Raw genomic sequence first — 21,767 nt, 5'->3', positions numbered from 1 at the left:
GCAGATTTTTCTATGCGTTTGCACCTTTCGTCCACATGTAAACTGCGTTTTTGGTCACTGAAAACTGAGATTTTTAAAAACTCTGGCCAGGGTGGATATTTTTGAAAACTCAGTTTTTGCATTTACGTGTGGACGAGGAAAACGGAGAAAACGCAGCGTCAAAGGTGTGCGCATTTTTTGACGTCACACTGTGCGCCACGTTATTGTTTCGGTGAAATGAATTTCTACCATACTGTTAATTGTTCTCTCTGCAGTGTTTAAATGCTTACATATACACACACAGTTACTGTCCCTCCACACATACGACTCGGTTCTGCTTCTATGCCCCAGCTTTGTTTACTTTTTCCCACCGAGGCTTCTAGACTTCTGATTGGCCAACATTTCTGGACGGTTAGGAATATAGCACCACCTGCTGCTTTGGCATGTTCCTAGTCTTCCTTCATTTCTGCCTTTACGTGTGGACGGGATTATTTTTTAAAACGAAAACGGAAAATCTCCATTTTCAAAAATACCCGTGTACGTGTGGACGTAGCCTAGAAGAAGAGAAGGGAAAACTGAAACTCGCTGTTGTGGGTTTTTATTGCTGCGATTCCAGTTTTGGTATTGGGCCCAATGCATCTTTCATCACTAAATAACCATGAACATGCAGCGTATGAATATAAAGCCTGAGAATAGAAACAGGAAGTGGAAAACTATAGCCCACATGAAACCCATTGTTACTACATGAAGTAGCTAATTGTGTTTTTCAACACACCTGCGATTGGTTAATTAAAACGTTCCATCTTTTTTGTCTCCATCTTTATCCTGTCTTCTTCTGCCATTATCTCCTGTTCTTTTCCCCTCCATCTTTTTTCTTTTCCTGGTTCTCTTCTCAGTGTAGCTAGAAGGGAATCCTGTTCGAGGGATTAGCGGTCTGTCAATGAGGAACTACCGGCTCATCTTCTGCCACAACCTGAAGCAGCCATAGATGGTTCAGTGGTTTACTGGCCAGGGGAGGAGAGGATAGAACACACTTTCACTGCTACACGGTGAGTGCACACAAACGCACAACACTTACTGAGCCACATCCGTAATTGAAGGGGAAAATAGACTCGGTGCATTTCTAAGCCATGATCACAGATCAGATGCACAGATGCACATCGGGGTTTTTTTAAGCAGTTTTTTTAAGCAGCAAAGAGCACATCATCCTACAGCCAAGAATTAATTAGCTACAACCGATGAACTCTGCCAAGGGCTGTAAAATAAGCAGTTATTGGTACATGTTGAATGTATCCACTTAATAATGCGAACAATCTGTAAAAGTAGGCTTAAACATAGTAGTTGTTGATATTGTAAAACAAACTGGATATCAAGAGAGTAAAAGAGAACTGAATATATGTAGCTTTATCTACTTACGTTCAATGCATTCTTTGTAATATTTAAAATTATTAGTGCTGATATTTTTCTATTTTCATCTGAAAATCAAAATGTTTTAACATTGAAGTTTGAAACTATTAAAATATGTACTCATATTAGGGCTGTGCGATATCACCAAAATCTCATATCCCGATATAAGAATTCTATCGTCCGATAACGATATAAATCACAAAAATGTAACATTTTCTGTAAATTCTGTGAATCTCGGGCAGCTCGACTTGCGTGAAGTGTTTCCAGCTGCGCGTCATGTAGCTGGAGTCGAGTGTTTTAACCGATGCATGAAACAAAACATTTTTAGACGTTAGTTGTAACGGCCGCTGTTTTCTTTGTGAGTATTTATTACACGGCGTGCTGCGGGGAAAAGCCTGTTCTAACGTTTGAGTCTAAGGTTTATTTTTTAGCACCTGGCGGCTCTTTTCTACTTCTCATTCGTAAATAATCTGCTCTTTCACGTGATTCAGTTTATTTTGAAAAGTCTCAACTAGAGATGGCACGATACCACTTTTTTATGTCCGATATCGATACCGATATCATAATTTTGGATATCTGCCGATACCGATATGAATCCGATATAGTGTGTTTTTTAATCAATAAAACGTTTTTTTAATATCTTGCTGCATTTTGTATAAGTTTATACTCAAGTTTAAATAAATAACAACACTAAAGCTATTCTGTTATACCTGTATGTAAAAAATACACTGCACCCAAAATATTTCATAGTTCAGCGACACTGATCAATCTAATAAACTTAAACCTACTCAATCCTTCCTATTCTGGTATTTTAAAGAGTACTTAGCAGAAATATTAAGCAACCTAAATAATAGGGTTGCAAACTCCAAGCAAAAAACAAACAAACCACCCTCCACCTCATGATGCTTAATCGATGTAATCAACTTTAATTTGATGCAGGGGGAAAAATGCACAGAAATAAATTATTTTTCAAGAATAATTAAATAGATTCAACATCTTTCTTCAACAGAATTGCAGACTGCACAGATGGTACCTTCCCAAAGGAAAAAGTACTATAGCTTACTAGGGTATATTAGACTTAACAGTTACTATATACAGTAATGGACTTCTATAGATTTTACATCAGATTAAAACTTTGGGTGTAAGAGTCAGATAATTATTTATTAAAAGCTAGACATTTTAAATGAGAATAAGAAAGAAAAGTATGTCTTTGTGCCCCCTTTTCCCTGTTCATGCCCTATCGGCCCCCCTGGCTAAACTTTGCTAGATCCGCCCCTGCACAGTTACCAGCTGTCAGCTGCGTAGAAAAAGATCCTGGTGTAGAAATAATATTAAATAAATTCTAACAACAGCTTATCAAGCTTAATAGTGCTGCTGTTTTTCAGCCGCTGGTTTCCTCTTTCTGGTGAGAAGTGGGCCAAAAACTAAGAAGAGAGACGGACTCGCGACAGAAAAGCCGATCAGCTAAGCATTAGCATTATCATTACGCAGTTTCACGATTGAAGTAGCAACAGGAGAGAGAGAGATATCTCACCGATATCCGATCCAGTAATTTGGGTCAGTAATCGGACCGATACCGATACGTAATATCGGATCGGTCCATCTCTAGTCTCAACAGGATCTTGACCTTTATTGTGAAAGGTTTATGTGGAACATAAACAAGCGGACACGCAATGCTGTTATCGTCGTTGTTGCTAACGACAATGCATAAAAACAGGCGCTTGTCCGTCCATAGTGTGGTTATATTAAATATAAGAGAAAGAGAGAACTTTAAGAAATTAATATAGCCACTACAGTGACCATCAGAACGATGAAAAAATATTGCCATAAACAGTTTATTTTGCGACACCACAAAACAAACGATAGCGTAAAATGAAACGATAGACGTTTTTATATCGTCATCCGATATACATGTTATATCGAACAGCCCTAACTCATATTGTATGTCATTTATATTTATATTGCATTGTATGTCACTATTGTAAATAAGGCCAGATTACTTGCTTACATTTAAAAGACCGCTATCATTAGTTACATAATACTGTGAGATTAGTTTCACTGGAACAAATTGAGAATACATTTCTGATAAACTGATGTTCCTCCCCCAGTGATGAGTGGACTGGACACCATCTGTCGTTGTTTGCATTTAGATTACTCACCAAACAACCAACGTCAATATCAGACTTTTCATTTGCTTATTTTGCATTGATTTTCATCCCATCCTGAATGTGATCACCTCTAAAGAAGCTACAGAGGACGACAGAACACATAATATAAGACTGCAGGAAGCAAACAAAGCAATTTGTCATGCAACATTTGTTATAGGATAAAATTTATTGGTAAATTGATTATGCAGTCTTTGGAAGACTGTAAACAAAACTGACATAAGATGTCCTACTCCCCCACCTACCCTCTTTTTACAAAATCCCTTTGCAGGTCACTACCCTGTAGCTGTGGCCCTGCCCCCTCCCACTCACTGGCACTTAACAGTTAGTAAAGCCAGACAGTCCTGTATGTGCTGCATGACTGTTTACTGGCGCCTTTAAATAATTATTCTTGTTATCTATAAGCCTGCATGATCAAGGACGAAGATTTTTATTTATTTTTTTAAGCCAGGCTGCATTCTGTCTTTCTCTCACATTATGTCTAAACTCATCCATTTCTTCCTTTATAAGACGTGAGGTCTTGGCGGGGTTGTGGTGAGGAGGAGGAGGAGCAGGCCATGAGGAAGAGCGTGTCTCCGTTGCCAGGCAATGAGGGCGGGAGCTCAGCCAGCACCACACGGGTTTTTGGTGTTCCTCTGGAGGATGTGACACACACACACACAATCAGCGGCCATGAGGTTCCTGCACTAGTAAAAGATATTGTCGACTACATCGAGGAGCACGGTGAGTGACTGAGACGCAGTTCAGTTTAATTCAGTCCTACATATTTGTTTAATATGCACATTGAAATGCATATCCTAGTCCAAAACGGGTCCAAGATTCCTCACAGTGTTACTGGAGGTTAAAGTAATGCCATCCAGAGTTAAGTATCTGCTTAGATACCATATTTCTAAGATTTGAAGGGACAAGTACAATAATATCACTTTCTATCTGAATTTAGGAGCAGGAAATTGGAGGTCATCCAGGTCTTTAATAAAACTTGCAGTTTCGTGCGGTTTAACTGATTAGTGTGTCATCTGGCTTCAGGGAAAGATAGAGCGTGGTATCATCTGCATAGCAGGGAAAGTGTATACTATACATGTATATAGTAAATGGAACTGGTCCTAGCAAAGAACCCTGTGGAACTCCATAATTAACCTTAGTGTGTGAAGAATAGGGATGGGTATCGTTTAGGTTTTATCCGATACCAGTACCAAACCGGTACTTTTGAAACTGTGCCGGTGCTTAAACGGTGCTCAAACCAGTGCTTAAAGAATGGAGAACACACATTTTGTCCAAAAACCTCTCATGTTCAGCTGTGTTTTTTTGTAAAAAGATAACAATGTTAGCCTTTTCTGCAGCTATAGGGCATATATGGTATCACTCTTGGCTGGAAGCAGTGCTTAAACAATGGAAAAAACACCAATTTTGTCCAAAAACCTTTCATGTTTAGCTGTTTTAGTATCTGGTCTGTTTTCGGTCTGGTTACTACCGTTTATGTCGGTACCCATCCCTAGTGAAGAGAGCTCTCCATTAACATTAACAAATTGAAGTTTATTAGAGAGACTCAAATCACTGCAGTGCAGTACCTTTAACATGCTCGAATTGCAGTAATGAAATATTATGGTCAGCAGTATCGAACGCTGCACTGAGGTCTAGCAGGACAAGCACAGAGATGAGTCCACTGTCATCGGCCATAAGAAGATCATTTGTAACCTTCACTAATTCTGTTTCTGTACCTCTACAAATAAACAATTCTTCTTCTGATGATCTGTTAGCTGTTTTAAAACTACTCTTTCTAGAATTTTTGAGATAACAACAAGGTTGGCGATTATTAGCCTATAATATAGCCTATAATTAGCTAAGATAGCTAGTTTAAGTGACAGCTTTTTAAGTAATGGTTTAATCACTGCCACCTTAAAGGCCTCTGGTACATAGCCCAGTAATAGGGAAATGATTTGGAGGAAGTAATTATTGAAATTAAATCAGAGGGAAAGAGTCTAAATAATTATTAATAGTAGTGAAAGTAGCTTAATTCTTAAATGAACTTAAAATAGCCAGAGGAACTTAGCCTAGTTACAGACCTTCAGTGTGTACAAAAGAAGCAGAGAAGTTCATGTAGGGATAAAGCTCCTCTCTAAATCTTCTGTGATTAAATTATAAGAGGTGCCTTAAATTTTGCATGTGGCTGACGCAGATCTTTCACCTCATTTCTTTTTGGTAAGGATCTGCTGCATCTCCCTCAGTTAAAGTTATGAGTCATATTTAAATGGAGCGTTTAATTTGTAGCAGGATACAGGCATTACATAATCTTGCATAATTACCACTAATGTTAGTTTACTTGACGTAGAAATAACTCTGCGGCTGATGTCAAAATCCTTTTATTGCGTTTCAGCTGTAGTCTGACTCGAGGGGTTGCACCTGTAGGTCATTCCGCTTATTTAACTAAACACGTCGAGCCAAAGATTGAAACAATTTCTCAGTACAAAATGTTGGATGTTCAGCTAAATCAGATTACGTCTGTGATGTTTCAGTCCTGCTTTTGTTGAGCTACAGTATCTTACATCGTGATAAAACCAAAATATGTTGTTTGTGGGATCCAGTTTTTGATAAGATAAATTCTGATGGCCCTGGCAGACAGCTCCATGGCCGGCTTCCTTCTGTTACATAACACTTCTGTCAACTTCAGCCTCACTTGTGAAAACAGAAGAGAGTGAAGAGAGTAACCTACCAAGCGCTCGCCCGGGATTTTCCTACAACCCCCTAGAACATTTCTGTATGAGCATCACAGAGCAGTAACTTCAGTCTTCTGTCACGTTCTTACAAAAAGGAAGTTGGCAGTTAAGACAGCTCAGTCTGAAAGATGAGAAGTAAAATGCCTGACTGTTTCATTAGCCAGATCCAAGTTTTGTTTTTTTGTTTTTTAAACGAACCAGATCTGAATTGGGCTTGTATAATGGTGCTGATTAGATTACACTATCAGTACTTGTTTTATAGCTCTTTAAAACCTCAGCCAGACACTCTTATTTATGCTAAAGATATGTTGTTGGTTTGACCCTTGTTATATCAATTAGACACTTGTATGTCGTTACCCTTACTGTGTGCAAAATTACTTCACATGAGATAAAAAATTGCAGAGCATGTAAAGATCAGTTGATGTACTTTGTATCATTAGAGATTGAAAAGCAATTCCACAGCTGTAAATCCCACATAAAATGAAGGAATTGCCTGAGAAGACAATAAATGGTTTAAAGTAATAAAAGAAAGATTATCTGGAAGCATCCGGATCATTTAAATAGGATTCATCTTTGATATAGATCTTACAAAGCAGGTCAATGGGACGCTGGACACGCTGGATACATTTTCACATTAAAGTAAATAAGTGTTCAGTAAATACGCTTTTTCTGGATCCACAAAAGCACTCGGGTTGTCACTGAGCTTTTTTTAAACACTGCTGAAATGAAGGACCACTTTAAATTGTTTCCAGTGAAGCAGGTTGGTGATTTGTGTAACTTGGGGGCTCTTTGACTACATGAGGTTATGCAATAAGTCTCCAGGGTCTCTGCTGGTGCAATAATTAGAGCGGTGCTGCCTGTCAGGAAGTTACTAAGACAGTGAAAAGGCCTCCGTCTCTCTGGGATGCCTGGTAGTAGTTGAAGCAGGAAAATGACGTGAAATGTCATTTTGAAAGAAGACAGTTGCCAAAAGCTGAAAACATTAGAGGAATGTCTAATGCCCAGTGTGTTTTAATGGATCAGCAAAGACAGAGAGACCGTTTTATTTTATTTGAGTGTAACTCTGCTGTCACTCTGTGTACCTCTGGTGTTCTTCATGTAGACGGCTTTGTGGAGATATAAAGCAGGTCCCACGGGATTCCTGTCATCATTTGATTATCTTGCTTGTTAACAGATAAAAAACTGGAGAGTGAGGCTATAATCAAATGTAATCCACACATCAAACCATTACCACTTAAATATAGTTTGAAGCATTTCGTGTGGTTTTTTTTCTCCACACCATATATTTGTTGTGTTGTCAAAAACGGATCATTTGTGATAGCAATAAGTCATCAGATCTAGAACACTCACCACTAAACAGATGTTTTCAGGTGAAAATGCATGCAGTCGATGTATTTCTTTGGAGCTTTGCTAATATATTCCCCTTTTCTTTTGTTTGTATATGTTTCAGTAGATTTTTTGGCAAATTTGTATAAACAACTTACAACTTACAACAAGTGGTTGGTCAGGTAGCTGCAACCAAGTAGTTGTTACACATCCAGAAAAAGAACCAAAAATCTTTTGCAGCAGATTCATGTGACATCGCAGTGCATAACATCAGAATATTGTTTTACAAGCTCAACGGATATGTTTGGTAAACAAGAGGGAAAAATGTTGATTATTCTAGAAATGTCCTCTAAAAAGCCTTGACAAGATTTACAGATTGATCACAAACACATGTGATGCTGCCTCACATGCGAATGATATTACAGTATGGTCATGCTTTTTCTGATAGATAAGGGAAGAATCCACATAACCAAATGTTTTTGCACACACACACACACACACATCACTGTACTTTCTTTTGTTCATCTTATATAAGTTGTGTAACAGTGAAGGATCTGAATCATTCTGCATCAGCAAAATTACAGTACTCGGTAGGGCTGCACGATTAATCGTTAGAAAATCGCGATCTCATTTCCAAATGACAACGATTTTAAAAAAAAAAGAAAGAAAAAAAAGATGACGATTGTACCGCATTTTGATCCGGGACATAATCTGCATGAAAACAAGCGCTCACTCTTCCTGCTCAACAAATGACAAGGGCGGAGCCTTATACCACGTGATACAGAAGCTGTGCCGTGTGATGCTAAAATTAGCAGGGAAAAAACAACGGAGAGCACGTCAGGGATGACGAGAAAGTGACAGGAGAAAATCCGTCCCGGTCAACCACCCAAACATCAATAACGGGAACCTTATACAGCGCTTCCCTATACTCGAAGAACTCTCGCAGGCACAAAGAAATTACGGAGGCCATCACTTATCACCTGACCAAAGATATGGCTCCATCAACACTGTGCAAAACGAGGGATTTAGGAAAATGATCAACACCCTAGACAAACGCTACACAGTGCCGTCCCGCAACTATTTTTCTATTGTTGCACTACCTGCTCTATACACGCAGCGTCGAGCAACGGTGGAGACGCAATTTCAAGCAGTACAACATTTTGCGGCAACCACAAAACGTGAGACATTTGTTGTTTTTATGTTTATTTATTGTTTTTATGTTCAGTCTCAACTGTTACGAAGTTGATGTGCAGTTAATAAGTGCAATAAATATTTATACTGGAAAAGAAAATCGTGAGAGAATCGTGATCTCAATTCTAAGCAAAAAAATCGTGATTCTCATTTTATGCAAAATCGTGCAGCCCTAGTACTCGGTTAGTTTTGACTTCCCTTACAGGTTTGTAATTTTCAATTCCTAATTTGGAAACTCTAACATGACCAAGCTGTATTTTGTTGCATCTTTATGAGTTATTATTGTCAGAAAAACATGCCCTGTGGGGGGGAAGCATATAAATCTTCACTGTTTTAAAACACCAATGACGATATAACAGTATTCCTGGTGCTAAACCTGGTTGTTACACTTTACAGGGTGACAATAAGCATGTTATTACAACATCGGTTTTTGCCTGATTTTGTTAAAAAGTTCTCTGACAGACACGAGCTTGTGAATGGGATTGTTGATTGGATCCAGTCTCTGTTTCTCTTTGTTTTTGATATCAACTACTTAAAAAATTTACTTACATGCAAAATTAATCCAAAGCAAGCAAACCAAACTACAGAAAGCAAGACTGTCACCTAGTATGTATTAGAACTTGCAAAACTACTGTAATGCCTGACATACCTTCACCTCTACAAGAGGACTTAATTTGACAAACCTTTAGCTGCAAAAAAGTGTGCCACACCTAAGCTACTGCCAAGACCTCTAAAGACTTAAGCATGAAAACACCTGTTTGTGAACCACAGCAGGGCTTTGATGAAGTTATCTTAACAATTATGCAAATATGAGAAAGGTTTATTTATTTATTTATTAACCTTTATTTAACCAGGAAGATCCCATTGAGATTAAAAACCTCTTTTTCAAGGGAGACCTGGCCAAGATAGGCAGCAGCAGGTGTCTCACAGTTACTGAAATTACTCAAACACAGGCAGCAACAACACACATGCAACAATAAGTGAAAGAATACAAATAAAATAAAATACAATTCAATAAAATTCAAATTAAAATAAAAAAGTCAGGTAAAATGACAATCAATCTAATAAAAAAGCTTGTTAGAAAAAACTTAAATCCATTTAAGATAGTAAAAAAAAAAAAAAAATTCAAAGCAGACATGTTAAAATAGAGTTTGATTGTTATATAATAAATATAATTTTAAAAAATCCTGGTAAAAATGAATAAGCAAACCAAGTTAACCAAATACTGAAAATTGAACTGTATATTAACATGAATGGTTTTGAAGTAGTTTGAGTTGATAATTAACATATTCATAACTGCTGCTATATGTGTCTTTAGGTCACCTGGACTTTGAGGGGCTCTTCCTGGTTAACGGCAATGCAGAGCGAGTGGATTGGTTGCGTCAGCGCTATGACAGTGGTGAGGAGGTGAAGCTAGAGAAGGAGGCCGATCTGGCGTCAGCCGTCAGTTTGCTCCGACTGTTCCTGCAGGAGCTTCCTGAGCCCGTTATCCCGACGGCTATACAGGGACGCATACTACAGCTGTATCAAGGTGTGTGACCGTGGCTGTGTTTCCTCTTCTCATGCTATTTTACGAATTTCTTCTACACTCAACCACAGTCTGTTTTTATCCAGTACGATGCAGTTCACCTCCTTTTTCACCCTGTCTTCCTAAAATCCGGTTGGAGCTTTGAGTTTGTTCTGCTCAGTCTGTAAATGTACTTCCTATGAAGAGTGTTGACCATAGCTGTTATAAAAACAAGCACACACTCTTCTGCATCATTTCTGGGTCTTCATCCAAGTTGATTTTGTTTTAAGCTGTTAAGGCTGTGCCCATGTAGGCTGTTGCTGGTTATATAAGCTGTGCGTACACAGTACGGTGGTCTGCATGTACAGAAAACTGGCTGAAACAAACTCTCTCATAACCTGAATTATCTCTATGTTTGCATATCTGCTACACTGATGCACAGCCTTTATCTTTATGCCTCTGCTTGTCCACACGCTTCTCAAATTCAAAATCTAAGGTTGTGTTAACAACGTCCCAGAGAGAACTGCTGTCTTTCAGTGGTTATTAATTCTTCCTTTTTGAGGGATTTTGGTGTATTTGGGTAAAAAATGATTGAAAGGCTTGGGTTTCATTTCCCTTTTTTGTTTCAGCTCTTTGGCCTGTCCTCTTTCCTCTCTGTTTTTATCACAGATAATCTGCTCTAATCCCCTTGTCACAATGATGGTTGTTCCGGTTGCTGTCATCCAGATTATAGTAGAAGACTGATTGTGTGTTTGTCGAGACTCCTTGTCATGCCATTTATTTCTCAGTCTATTATATTCTGTAATGGCACCACTGCACTTGTAAAGGATTGCCTTTTTTGCACATTTTCCTCTCCGTCGCCCTCCGTCTCACCTAGTTTCACCTCTCCCAGAGGTGAAACTGAGCATAATGTTATCTGTGTGTGCAGTTTCTCTTGATAAGATTTTTTAAGGCTATCTGTGAAGGACCAAGAAGGACCCGATAACCCATAATTCACCCCATATTATCATTAGTTTTGAGAACAAGCTCTAAAAGCAACACAGACTGCAACAGACGTTCTAATAGTGATTCTGAAATAAGAGCTTACACCTTTTTCAACTAAAAATAAAATAATTACATAAGAGATCCTGTCTGTGGGGTCGAGCTCTCGCCAGCTGTGCTTCTTCATAGCATGCACGACCTGCTGGTTCTCTCGGGAGCTGCTTTGCACAGTCCATCAAAAACCTAACGTTCTTTGATGACTCTAAATTGGCCGTAGGTGTAAATACTCTTAGCCTTGTGATGACCTGTTGAGCTGTCCAGGGTGTCCCCTGCCTCTCGCCTAATGAGAGCTCCAGCCCCGGTGAAGTGGTTAAGCAGAGAAATGAATGTATATTGGCTTAAGTAATGATATCCGGTTTTTCGTCTTCCCATTGCTAGATTACGACAACGAAGAAGAGCTGTGTAGAAATTTGAAGTATGTGCTTCAGGACCTTCCCCAGTTGAACTACGGTCTGTTGCGTTTCCTGTGCCGCTTCCTGGCTAGCGTGGCGTCACTTCAGCAAAAGAGCTGGGACGTCGGAGCGCTGGCCGCCGTCTTTGGACCCGACATCTTCCAGTAAGATTCTTCTGCAGTTGTTTAAGAATTTCAAATCGTAATTTTGATTGTTGTACACAGCTGCCGTCTCCATCTCACAGATGTTTACTTTTAACTTAATGCGGATGGTGTGGATTTGTCACTAGTATATATTCAGTACTTCATTACTTGTTTTAGAACTCCTGCTGCTTGTATTCAAAAGCTTCATTGTTACATCTTCAGTGGAAATTATTAATCAAGTGCAAATGATCAGATTATAAAGCTGTAAAGTCAGCGGAAGGAAACTCTTGAAGCCGTATACCACATCTCATTTAATGAAGCCACAGAATAGAGTGACAGCTGAATATCTATTTTTTTTTTTTAAAAGAGGGAAAGAAGTTTTTATTTTTGGCACTTGCAGGAACACGCTTACACAGAAGTTAAAAAAAGAGGGGTGTTTATTCTCGTGGGAAGCAGTGTGCAGCCAACTCAAACTTTTCTGTCATTTTCCATCTGCAGTCTGTCAACAGGAGGAGAGGACCTTCGGGACCAGGAGTCTGTCAGCAGAGTCCTGGCAGAGCTGCTGGACAATCAGGAGGGCCTGTTTGACTCGGAGGACGATGATGTCTCCACCACCAATGACTACAGCTCCATCAATGAGCAGGTTCGACCCAACTCTTATACCACGCCTCTCAGTGGGGCTGCTCAATTAATCGAATTTTAATCTGGATTACGATCTGGGCTTTCAACGATCATTAAAAATGACTGAGCCGATTATTAGCCCCTCCCTCCTGCTTTACTCTCGTGCTGCTCCGTGTGGCAAATCGAGCGCACCTCTCTGCGTTTTGAACACGTGTCACAACAATTAAGAGCAGCGGTCTCCAACCTTTTTTGCGCCACGGACCGGTTTATGCCCGACAATATTTTCATGGACTTTAAGGTGTCGCGGATAAATACAACAAAATAAAACTAGTACTGGTACCAAAAAAAAGATGATTTATTCATAACACACGTGAAAAGACCCAGGAAAACCGCGTAAACGATAAAAACGATAACAAAATAACGCTGAAAACCGATAAAAACCCTGAAAACTATACATTTCACACCTGAGCCTCAACTCTCGCGGCCCGGTACCAAACGACTCACGGACCGGTACCGGTCCGAGGCCCGGGGGTTGGGGACCGCTGATTAAGAGGACCCGAGGGAAGCTCTGAAAGCTAAGCAGAAGTTATTTGGAGAGGAGAGTGACTGCTGTTGGTTGAAAAGAGGTAAAAAAACTTCAGTGGTGTGGAAACATTATGGGTTCTGAGTCAGACGTGGATCAAGTAGACACAGTGTGTAAACTTTGCTACAGTGTCATAGCTGCACCACAGAGCAACACTGCAAAGTTCACTAAACATAGATGTTTACATTTTTCATTTATTTCTTATATTGCAAACATTTGCACTGTTATCAGTATTTGCACACTATTTTATATTATTTTTGACAATCTTTAAAGTCATTATTCAACACATTGTTATTGTTAAATAAATATCGTCAAATAATCGAGATCTCAATTTCAGTGAAAATAATCGTGATTATCATTTTTGCTATAATCGAGCAGCTCTACCTCTCAGTATTGTTGTTTCTGCCTTGCGTACTATCGGTGTCCAATCATATGACAATAAATAGCATAGCACACTTTCTACACTTGATTTTGCAAATGCTTTTGAATTTATTAATGACTGTGAATGGTGAAGATATAGTAAATATAGTTTGTGCTGTCGTGGCAAAACATTTTATCACAGTCCACAGAGAGGTCGTCTATTTTCAAGCTTACTCGTTAATGCAGTTTTTGGTCTTTCCAGCCCACACACGTCTTCCCTCCTGCTGTAACAGATTATTCCCCCCTGGGATCAATAAAGTCTTTTTTTTGTTCACCCCGGTCATTCTCCCATAGGGGTCTTTGTAGCTTTTCTTTTATCCTCAAATAAACACAGTCTCTAAATCTAGAGAGTGATGGTAAATGCCTTTTTAACCTGATATAATAATAATTAAATCTGCAAATAAAAACAAAGCACAAAACAATCAAATGGAAAAACAAGACAAATTTAAAATTTCTTGCCAAGTTATTTGCAGAAAATAAAACTTACTTACTTAACCATTTATTGGCATCAATCGTTACATATGGACAAAAGCGTGCTTTCACAAAAGCTGTTAGATTCCTCTTTGTGTTTTCTTCGTCCTCTCTGGTGGCATTTGGCTGTAAAATGTGGCATTTAACCGTGCCAGGGTCAGAGGGGAAATTTTTTCAGCGCTGACGCACAGAGATAGCAGTCAAATCTTATGAAAAGCGAAAGATGAAATTTATAAATGTCACCCAACAGCATAAAAGAATTTAAAAAGGCTTGAAGTGATTGTTCCATCCAACAAGCACGTTCTGTCTTGCTCTGAGGTCTTTTTTTGTTGTTGGCATCAGCAGCAGTAAGTTAGATGTAATAAATGATCAACCTTAAGGGCTAACGTGAGAATAACAACTCTGCTTTATTTTGACTCCAGTGACGATGTTGTTATTAGAAATCTAGAAGAGATCACATTGACTGATTCAAACCTGTTATGTACAAAAATGTTTCCTTGTAACAAAACTACAGTGTCTCTAACTGGAGTTATTAATTAGCTAGAAGATCAGGCTGAAGTTTTGCTGTAAGGTAAATAACACTGGTGTCAGCTGTACCCACTTCCTCTTGGTAATGTTGAAATGTAAGCAGCGGCGTTTAGGGAAAACAATACAGCATTTTTCTGTAAACAAATATTTCTCCGAACGACCTTGGTGTTCCCGCCCAAGGACAATGGCACACCCCTGCATACTTTACACAGAGCATTACAAGAATGTCGTTTTATAGAAACACCTGAGCCTCAACCGAACATTTTCCTCCGCTTTCTAACAACTCGTTCTCTTCGCTGTCGTGCACGGTACAAAGAAAGGCGTAGTTAACTTTTAACTTTACAGTGGCCTTGTGCTTTTGTGCGATAACAAAAATACAACAATAAAGAGGCAACCCTTGATCAGTATCTCAAATGCTGTGCTGCTTTAATTTAAGAGCACGTTGTTTGCCACAGCGGGGACTCTTTAAAGATAGATAAATGTTGGAGTGAAAGGACAGCCTGTGAAAGTATGACCACAAAAAGAAAAAGAGAAACTTTGCTATAGATCTACATTGTGTCACCTATTCAAAACCTTTCAGCTGCTTGCTTTGTTTGCTCCCCGCTCCTTATCTGTTATTCTTTGCTTCACAGTTAGTGTGCTCTTAACCGAACCACTGCAGACTTTGCTTCCACTTGCCTCGTAATATTGAGTCCTTGGAGTTATTATCTGCCAAATCCTTCCTTTTATTCAAGGAAAAGTTTAACCTGATCAAAGGCTTTGCCTTGCGAAAGACAACTAATTAGATTGTAATTGCGCTCTAAACAACAACAACGTAAAGCACAAGTTCTTTCAAGCAACTTCTTCTTTAGCTGTTGACCTCAGTTTTATTGTCTGATTTGTCAGATGAATGAGACGATAATATTTCTAAGAGACATAATGGAGGAGGTGAGAGCAGATGAAGCATGAGAAGACAGAAGCAAATCTGTAAAGACATGTCTGTGCACTGATCCATGTGTCTTATGTAATAGAGAGGGCAAAAAAGTGGGTGGTTTGAAGAAGGAGGGGGAGAGGAAGCAGCCGGGAAGATAGGGGAGAAATGACAAGAGTGCAGAGACAAAAGAGGAATCACTGAAGGGAAGGAGAGAGGGAGGGAGGTAGAGGTGGTGAGACAAGGGAGGAGGATAGGAAAAGAAGCCGGTGATGATGTAACCATGTAACTCACACCTCCAGTCCCTGCTCTACACCGGGGATGACTCTCATGAAGGGGATTATCTCCCACACACACCTGCTTTCACACAGGAGACCTTGAATCAAGCCTGGTTACAAACTAAAGAGTAAGTTGAAAATGCTTGGTCGAGCCTAGCTAGCACACGTAAAAGGAGCCGATTCATCCTAAGAAATGGAGAGACATTGTAAAAGCAGCGTAACAGAGAAGTACATGAACGATAGTGAGCGGAGAAAGGTGGAAGGCAGGTGTTGTTTTTATAGTGTGTTCAGCACAACAAGGCGGGAATAGGTCTGACAAAGATGAATATAAAGATGGATTTTAGCTTGTTTATCGCACAATCGGAGTCAGTTGAATCTCTGCTTGGGTGACAACAATGCTTGTTGCTGTTGCGAGGATAATAAAAGGTTTGTTTTTTAGTTCACACTTCTTAGTTTCAGGGTTTCTGTTAAGAATATGAAAGAAAAATATTCTGGATTCTCTACTGAGATGGATGGAGATTGTGACATTTTTGGTGCAGCTTAGCTTGGCTTGGCTGGACTGTCTGATAGTGTGTTTTGATTCCTTAGCCCACATTTTCTTTGGATACACACCAGCTTGGAAATATATTATTGCTTTAATCAACCACAATCCTGTGGCACTAAAATGCTGCTCTGTTCTGACTCATAGCTTTTAGACAGACAGCGACACTGCAGTACCAATATTACAAACATAAAAAGTGCGCACGCTGTCCCATCTGAATAATATCTGTGATCCACAGTGCCTTGTGTACTGGGGCTACAGTTGATATTTCTGCAGATTAAATGAGGCTTGTAGGCTTGAAGTTAATTTGACTACTGAACCTCAGACCTTTTCCTCTCGAGCTCTTTTCTTGTTACATAATTGTTCTGTTTCCTGTCTCAATAAGACCTCAGATCCCTTTGTACATCCCCTGTGCCCGAAGTGGACATAAGTTGAGGCTTCAGCAACAGATGTTTTATTATGCATTTGTAGGGAGCTTGTGAGAAGACTTAGTATGTGGGTAATTGTTGCTGTATGACCCTTTCATTGCACCAGGTGTCATTTCTGTTTAATGCAGAGCTGCAGCGATTCATGGAGTAATTCATAGAATTCTCTTGCAAAAAATTCTGATGCAAATTCCTTTCTTTGACTGCTTTTGTGCCGTTGTCACCGTAGGAACGCGAGCGCTTTGCGACTTAAAGCAGACCTGCAGTACCAACAGATTTAGGAGCAGCATGTGAATAAAAAGTTTAACAACATTAAGCCCACACAGTTTTAAACAAAAACCCTGATGACACAACAACAGCAGCAGTGATGATGACGCTGGCACAGTTCAACGTGTAGTCCGGACTCTGTTTACACACCGCGAAAAGAAGAGAGGAGGAGCCATTACCGAGACATCCAAAACAGCAGCGCTGTTCCTGTGATTAAACCTTTACTGGAAAAATGCTGGCAGAGTCCAACGAACGCTGACAGGAGAAAAATTTAACTCTGAAGCTGCTCCATCCACCGCTGTTTGTTTTAAGACAGCAAAAAATCTGCAGTAATGTATATTAAAATGTGCAGATGAACTATTGACTTACTCTGATACCAGACGGGTTAAACTACACAGCTTTCTGAAGGCTGAAAGTAGGGCTGCCACGATTAGTCGACTAGTCACGATTACGTCGACTATCAAAATCGTCGACGACTGATTTAATAGTCGACGCATCGTTTGAAGCTTTGTAAGATCACAAAAGACGCAGGAATAAGTAGTAGGATTTAAGAGTGTAATAACGGACTGAAACAGAAGAGGGCAGCACTGCATGTACAAGGATGCCAGCTGCCGTTAAACCGCGAAGAAGAAGAAGCTGTGTCCCAGAATTCATAGCGCGGCCCAGCTCAGTTTCCAACAATGGCGGCAGCTAGTTAGTTTTAATATTACTCTTATTATTCTTTCTGGGTCACAAAATAAACGTTTAACATATTTTCAGGCGAGAATGTAGCTGTGTAAACCTCAAATATCTGCTCAGTTTATCAAGACACCACATATTTTCAAAAGCGCTCCGACGTTTTCGGAGACGTCTGTTACCCACTAGCTCGATAGCTAGCCGGGGGCTAGGCTCACTAGAGCCCGTGAGAACACCGGACTCCCGGCAAATCGTTTTCAAACCCACTGCCGTCTTTCGCTACTGAGGTTAAACATGATATATAAGTCACTTAGATAACTTAAAAATGTTATTGTTTGGCCTTTTTTAGTATTTTATTTGTTCCTGAGTGAATCGGTTTGGCTGAGATTAAAGTTATAGTTTTTACACAGCTGAATAAACGTCAAGCAGACAGCTGATTATCAGAAGTGTGAGATGCTCGAGAATATACTCCGGTGTCCTGTTATATTTTAGATAGCAAGGAGTTTATTAAACTTCACCGAAACAATCTGCAAATTTCATTAAAATTTAATAAACTATCATCTTGTCTTTATTTTTAGTTAGCACATACCTTAAACACTTAAAGCTGTAAGCTAATGATAGTTATATAAGAGCAGATGCTGCTGGTGCAATAAGCTGTACGCTGTACGTCCAATGGATGATGATCTGATTAGTCGACTATCAAAATAATCGTTTGTGGCAGCCCTAGCTGAAAGCAGCCGTCCTGTTTTACATTGGAGCAATACCTGTAGCAAACAGGGGTGAGTCTAAAGGGGGGCCTTGGGTGTACTAGGCCATGTATATTTCAGGGGTTTTAATAACATTTTTCAGAAAAAGAGAAATAAAGAAATAATATAAAATACTCTATTAAATAATAATTAAATTGCATTAATATTTAACTTTTTTTCACAAGCTAATAAAAATGTAAGCGAGACTCTGTTAGGTCGGACACTCAGTTATCATATTATTATAATTAATGTCTACATCTTAATAACGTCTGTTTTCAGCAGTACAAAAACTTTTATTAAAGTCAGAAAGTATTTCTTATCTGATTACTCGATTAATTGATGCATTAATCAATAGATAATCCATCAATCGATGGCTGCCCCTCCCTGAACCTGTTTCTTCCTGTTAAAAAGGGAGTTTCTCCTTCCCACTGTCGCCAAAGTGCTTGCCCATAGGGGATCATATGATTGTTGGGTTTTTCTCTGTATGTATTATTGTAGGGTCTACCTTACAATATAAAGCTCCTTGTGGTGACTGTTGTTGTGATTTAGTGCTGTATAAGTAAAATGGAATTGAAGAGATTACTCTATTACTAAAATAATCAATAGCTGCATTGTAGTGCAGCTGTAATGTGTATACATGCAGTTGAGTGAATGAAAAAGGATTATGTGTTCCATGTATGAAAGACTCGTCTGTCTACTTAATTACTGTCTTAATGAAAGCACAGGTGCAGTCAGAACTGTGAACTGTAACTCCAACTGGGTGGATGTGTTAATTCATAAATATCAAGGTGTTCAGCAGCAGTGAACAGCCTGCTTAGGATGGAGGACACACACTTGCTTGGACCTCTGACACGAGTGATAAATTATTGAGTCGTAGCCTATTTAAGTTGGAATGTGGAGTTATTTAAGGAGGGTCTGTTGGCCTAGTTGGACAGCAGAGGAGATGTGTAATAGCTGTGGAGAGAGATATAGTATGAACACACAAAGATCTACGGATTTTTCAATAACGTCTTATGAATACACAGCTACATTCTTGATTTATTTACTTTGACTAAGATCTAGATCACACTGCCCACTCACTGCAGGAACATTAGGCCAGAGGGCTGTTCTCCAGTGGTACTGCTGGAAGTAAACAGTGCAGCCTTGCAAGCAAGAATGAGCAATAAAGCACTGAGAGGAGATTCAGTTGAACAGTTTGGACCTTTACACTTCCAGCACCTTAAAAAAAGTCCACTTCACAGTTCAGCTTCCTCTCTGCAGTAGATAAATGTGAAAATGAGAAAGAACTGCCTCCCGTCTTTGTTCTCTTTAGTCTCAAACCGCTCTGAGCGTACAAATGACCCCTTGGAAACCGCAAATGTAGGCCACAGTTTGAGATCAGTGATGCCCATCCCAATCAGTTGTTCTGTGATTGTTCTGTGTTCTTGGCCCACAAAGAGTTTGACAGCCAAGCAAGTGATGTCAGTGCAGCTTGTTCCTTGTTCTCCATCCTGAAACTCTGGATTCGACTGCTAAATAAGTGCCAATGTCGTGACCTTTTGTTCTAGAGTGTTCTCTCCCATCTTTTCACCCACTCGACCACACACACACCACACAGAGGCGCACTTGTCTATCATCACTGGGACTTGGTGTCTAAAAGCACTGCATCTTCTGTTTTTAAACATTAATTTGATAAGTTAGCCCGATTAAAGATTTCCACAGCCCTAAATGGGAGTGGGGGGTTATAACTGTTTAACCAACCCAATGAATGACCAAGCAAGGTCATCTTGACAGGGGGATTTAACCTCTCTTATCCTCTAATATTGTTACATCACCTCAAATGCTTTCTGATAACTTACTCAGCACATTGTTGACCATATTCATAACTCCATTTATACCATTTGAATGAACACATCTAGCCCAGGGGGAAGTTATACAATCAAGATTCACTGTTCATGATGTCAACCGCTAATGTGGATACACAGGGGCTTTTGTATTTAAAGCTTATCCACACCAATTTTTCCATGTCACTGATCAGCAGCCTGGATAGAATATGCTTCTGTTAAATCTTTGATCCCAGTTCACGTTCATTGAATTCAATATTCATTTTCCGTGCAAAGAATTTTTCACGAGTTTTGCATAATTTTAAGGTTTAACCCGTCTTTCTGTGATTTCCTGCTGTGTGTGTTTGTATCTGTTTGTGCCACATAATCTGAAATTATTTTACACTCAAGATATTCTGATCTGGATTATAACATCAGGAAGGTGTTTACTAAATGACAGTTTCTATATTTATTGTTTCAGCTCTCTGGTTGATAATTATGTGCATGTCCGGTTCAGCGGAGAACGTTTTAATGAAAAGCAGCTGAAAGAAGCAAGCAAGGAAAGTTGCGTTCTTATTAGGGCTATATCATACCGTTCACATGCTGTGTCCCAATTCAGGGTCTGCACGCTTGAAGTACGCATTTTAAGTGCGATTACGTCACCGCCACGCGACGACGGCTGTCCCAATTCGAAGTGTACTTCAAACGCATACTCCAAATGCGCCGTTGATTTCCCCAAATATCAAGCGTGGTCTGGTGCACGCTTCGTGGTCCCATATATCCCACAATTCATAGCGCGGCGGTGGGTGTGGATAATTTTGCCGCAAAATACGGCAGAAGGGAGCGACCAAGAGTGAACTGTCAAAAGTAAGTACTGAATATGACGTCACTTATTTATGTGCGAATGTTTAATAACGAAGAACATTAAAACATTACTATTGGCCACATGTCGGCAAAGTTATGTGACATTAGTGATGTTCGTACTTTCAGCGTTAACTTGGTTGTGTGTGTGTGTGTGTGTGTGTGTGTGTGTGTGTGTATATATATATATATATATATATATATATATATATATATATATATATATATATATATATATATATATATATATATATATATATATATATATATATATATATATATCATAATAATCTGACAATAATATAATATTGGCCATATTATATTTACACTACCACAGTGAGATGATTTTAGTCTTGTGATCAACATTAGCTAATTGTTATTTACTAACTAATCTTGAAATAACTGTTCAGTACAGAAATGAAGCCCAACAATCATGTTTTACAGTCCTGTGGTCTCAGCCTCAGATACTCAACTAATCACAGTGATGTCATGACAAAAATGAATGACCAACAAAACATTTTTCTCTTTCATTTCTGTCAAACAAAGCTGTATGTAACATTCCTCGCGGTTAGTATCATGGTTGCTAGGCAACCTGAACAGCGCGACGAAGGCTAGACCGTCCCATTTCACAAGCCTCTCACTTCCGCACTTCTCGTACTTATAGTACGCACCGTACGTAGTACGCGTAGTGCGCGTACTTAAAGCGTGCGGTCTCTTAATTGGGACAAAGCCGCAGTAATACCGATGTAATGTTGGGCAACGATAGGAAAAAGA

The 21,767-nt window shown here is 39.3% G+C and overlaps 1 protein-coding gene across 4 annotated transcripts in view; it reads left to right on the top strand.

Annotated features, from left to right (window-relative positions):
* Positions 1-21,767, top strand: part of fam13b (family with sequence similarity 13 member B) — a 76,984-nt gene that overhangs the window by 15,794 nt on the left and 39,423 nt on the right. For all 4 annotated transcript variants that reach the window (XM_006804539.3, XM_006804540.3, XM_006804541.3 and 1 more), the window contains exons 2-6: positions 876-1,028; positions 4,062-4,274; positions 10,101-10,313; positions 11,709-11,886; positions 12,364-12,508. In XM_006804539.3, the coding sequence (XP_006804602.2) occupies positions 4,109-4,274; positions 10,101-10,313; positions 11,709-11,886; positions 12,364-12,508 (702 nt within the window). In that variant the 5' untranslated portion in view covers positions 876-1,028; positions 4,062-4,108. The remainder of the gene's footprint in view (positions 1-875; positions 1,029-4,061; positions 4,275-10,100; positions 10,314-11,708; positions 11,887-12,363; positions 12,509-21,767) is intronic.

Source organism: Neolamprologus brichardi, chromosome 2, assembly GCF_056152115.1.
Source record: "Neolamprologus brichardi isolate AB-2024 chromosome 2, ASM5615211v1, whole genome shotgun sequence".
Classification (NCBI taxonomy): Eukaryota; Metazoa; Chordata; class Actinopteri; order Cichliformes; family Cichlidae; genus Neolamprologus; species Neolamprologus brichardi.
Note: the sequence above shows the minus strand (reverse complement) of the source record. Positions and strands in the feature narration are given on the sequence as shown.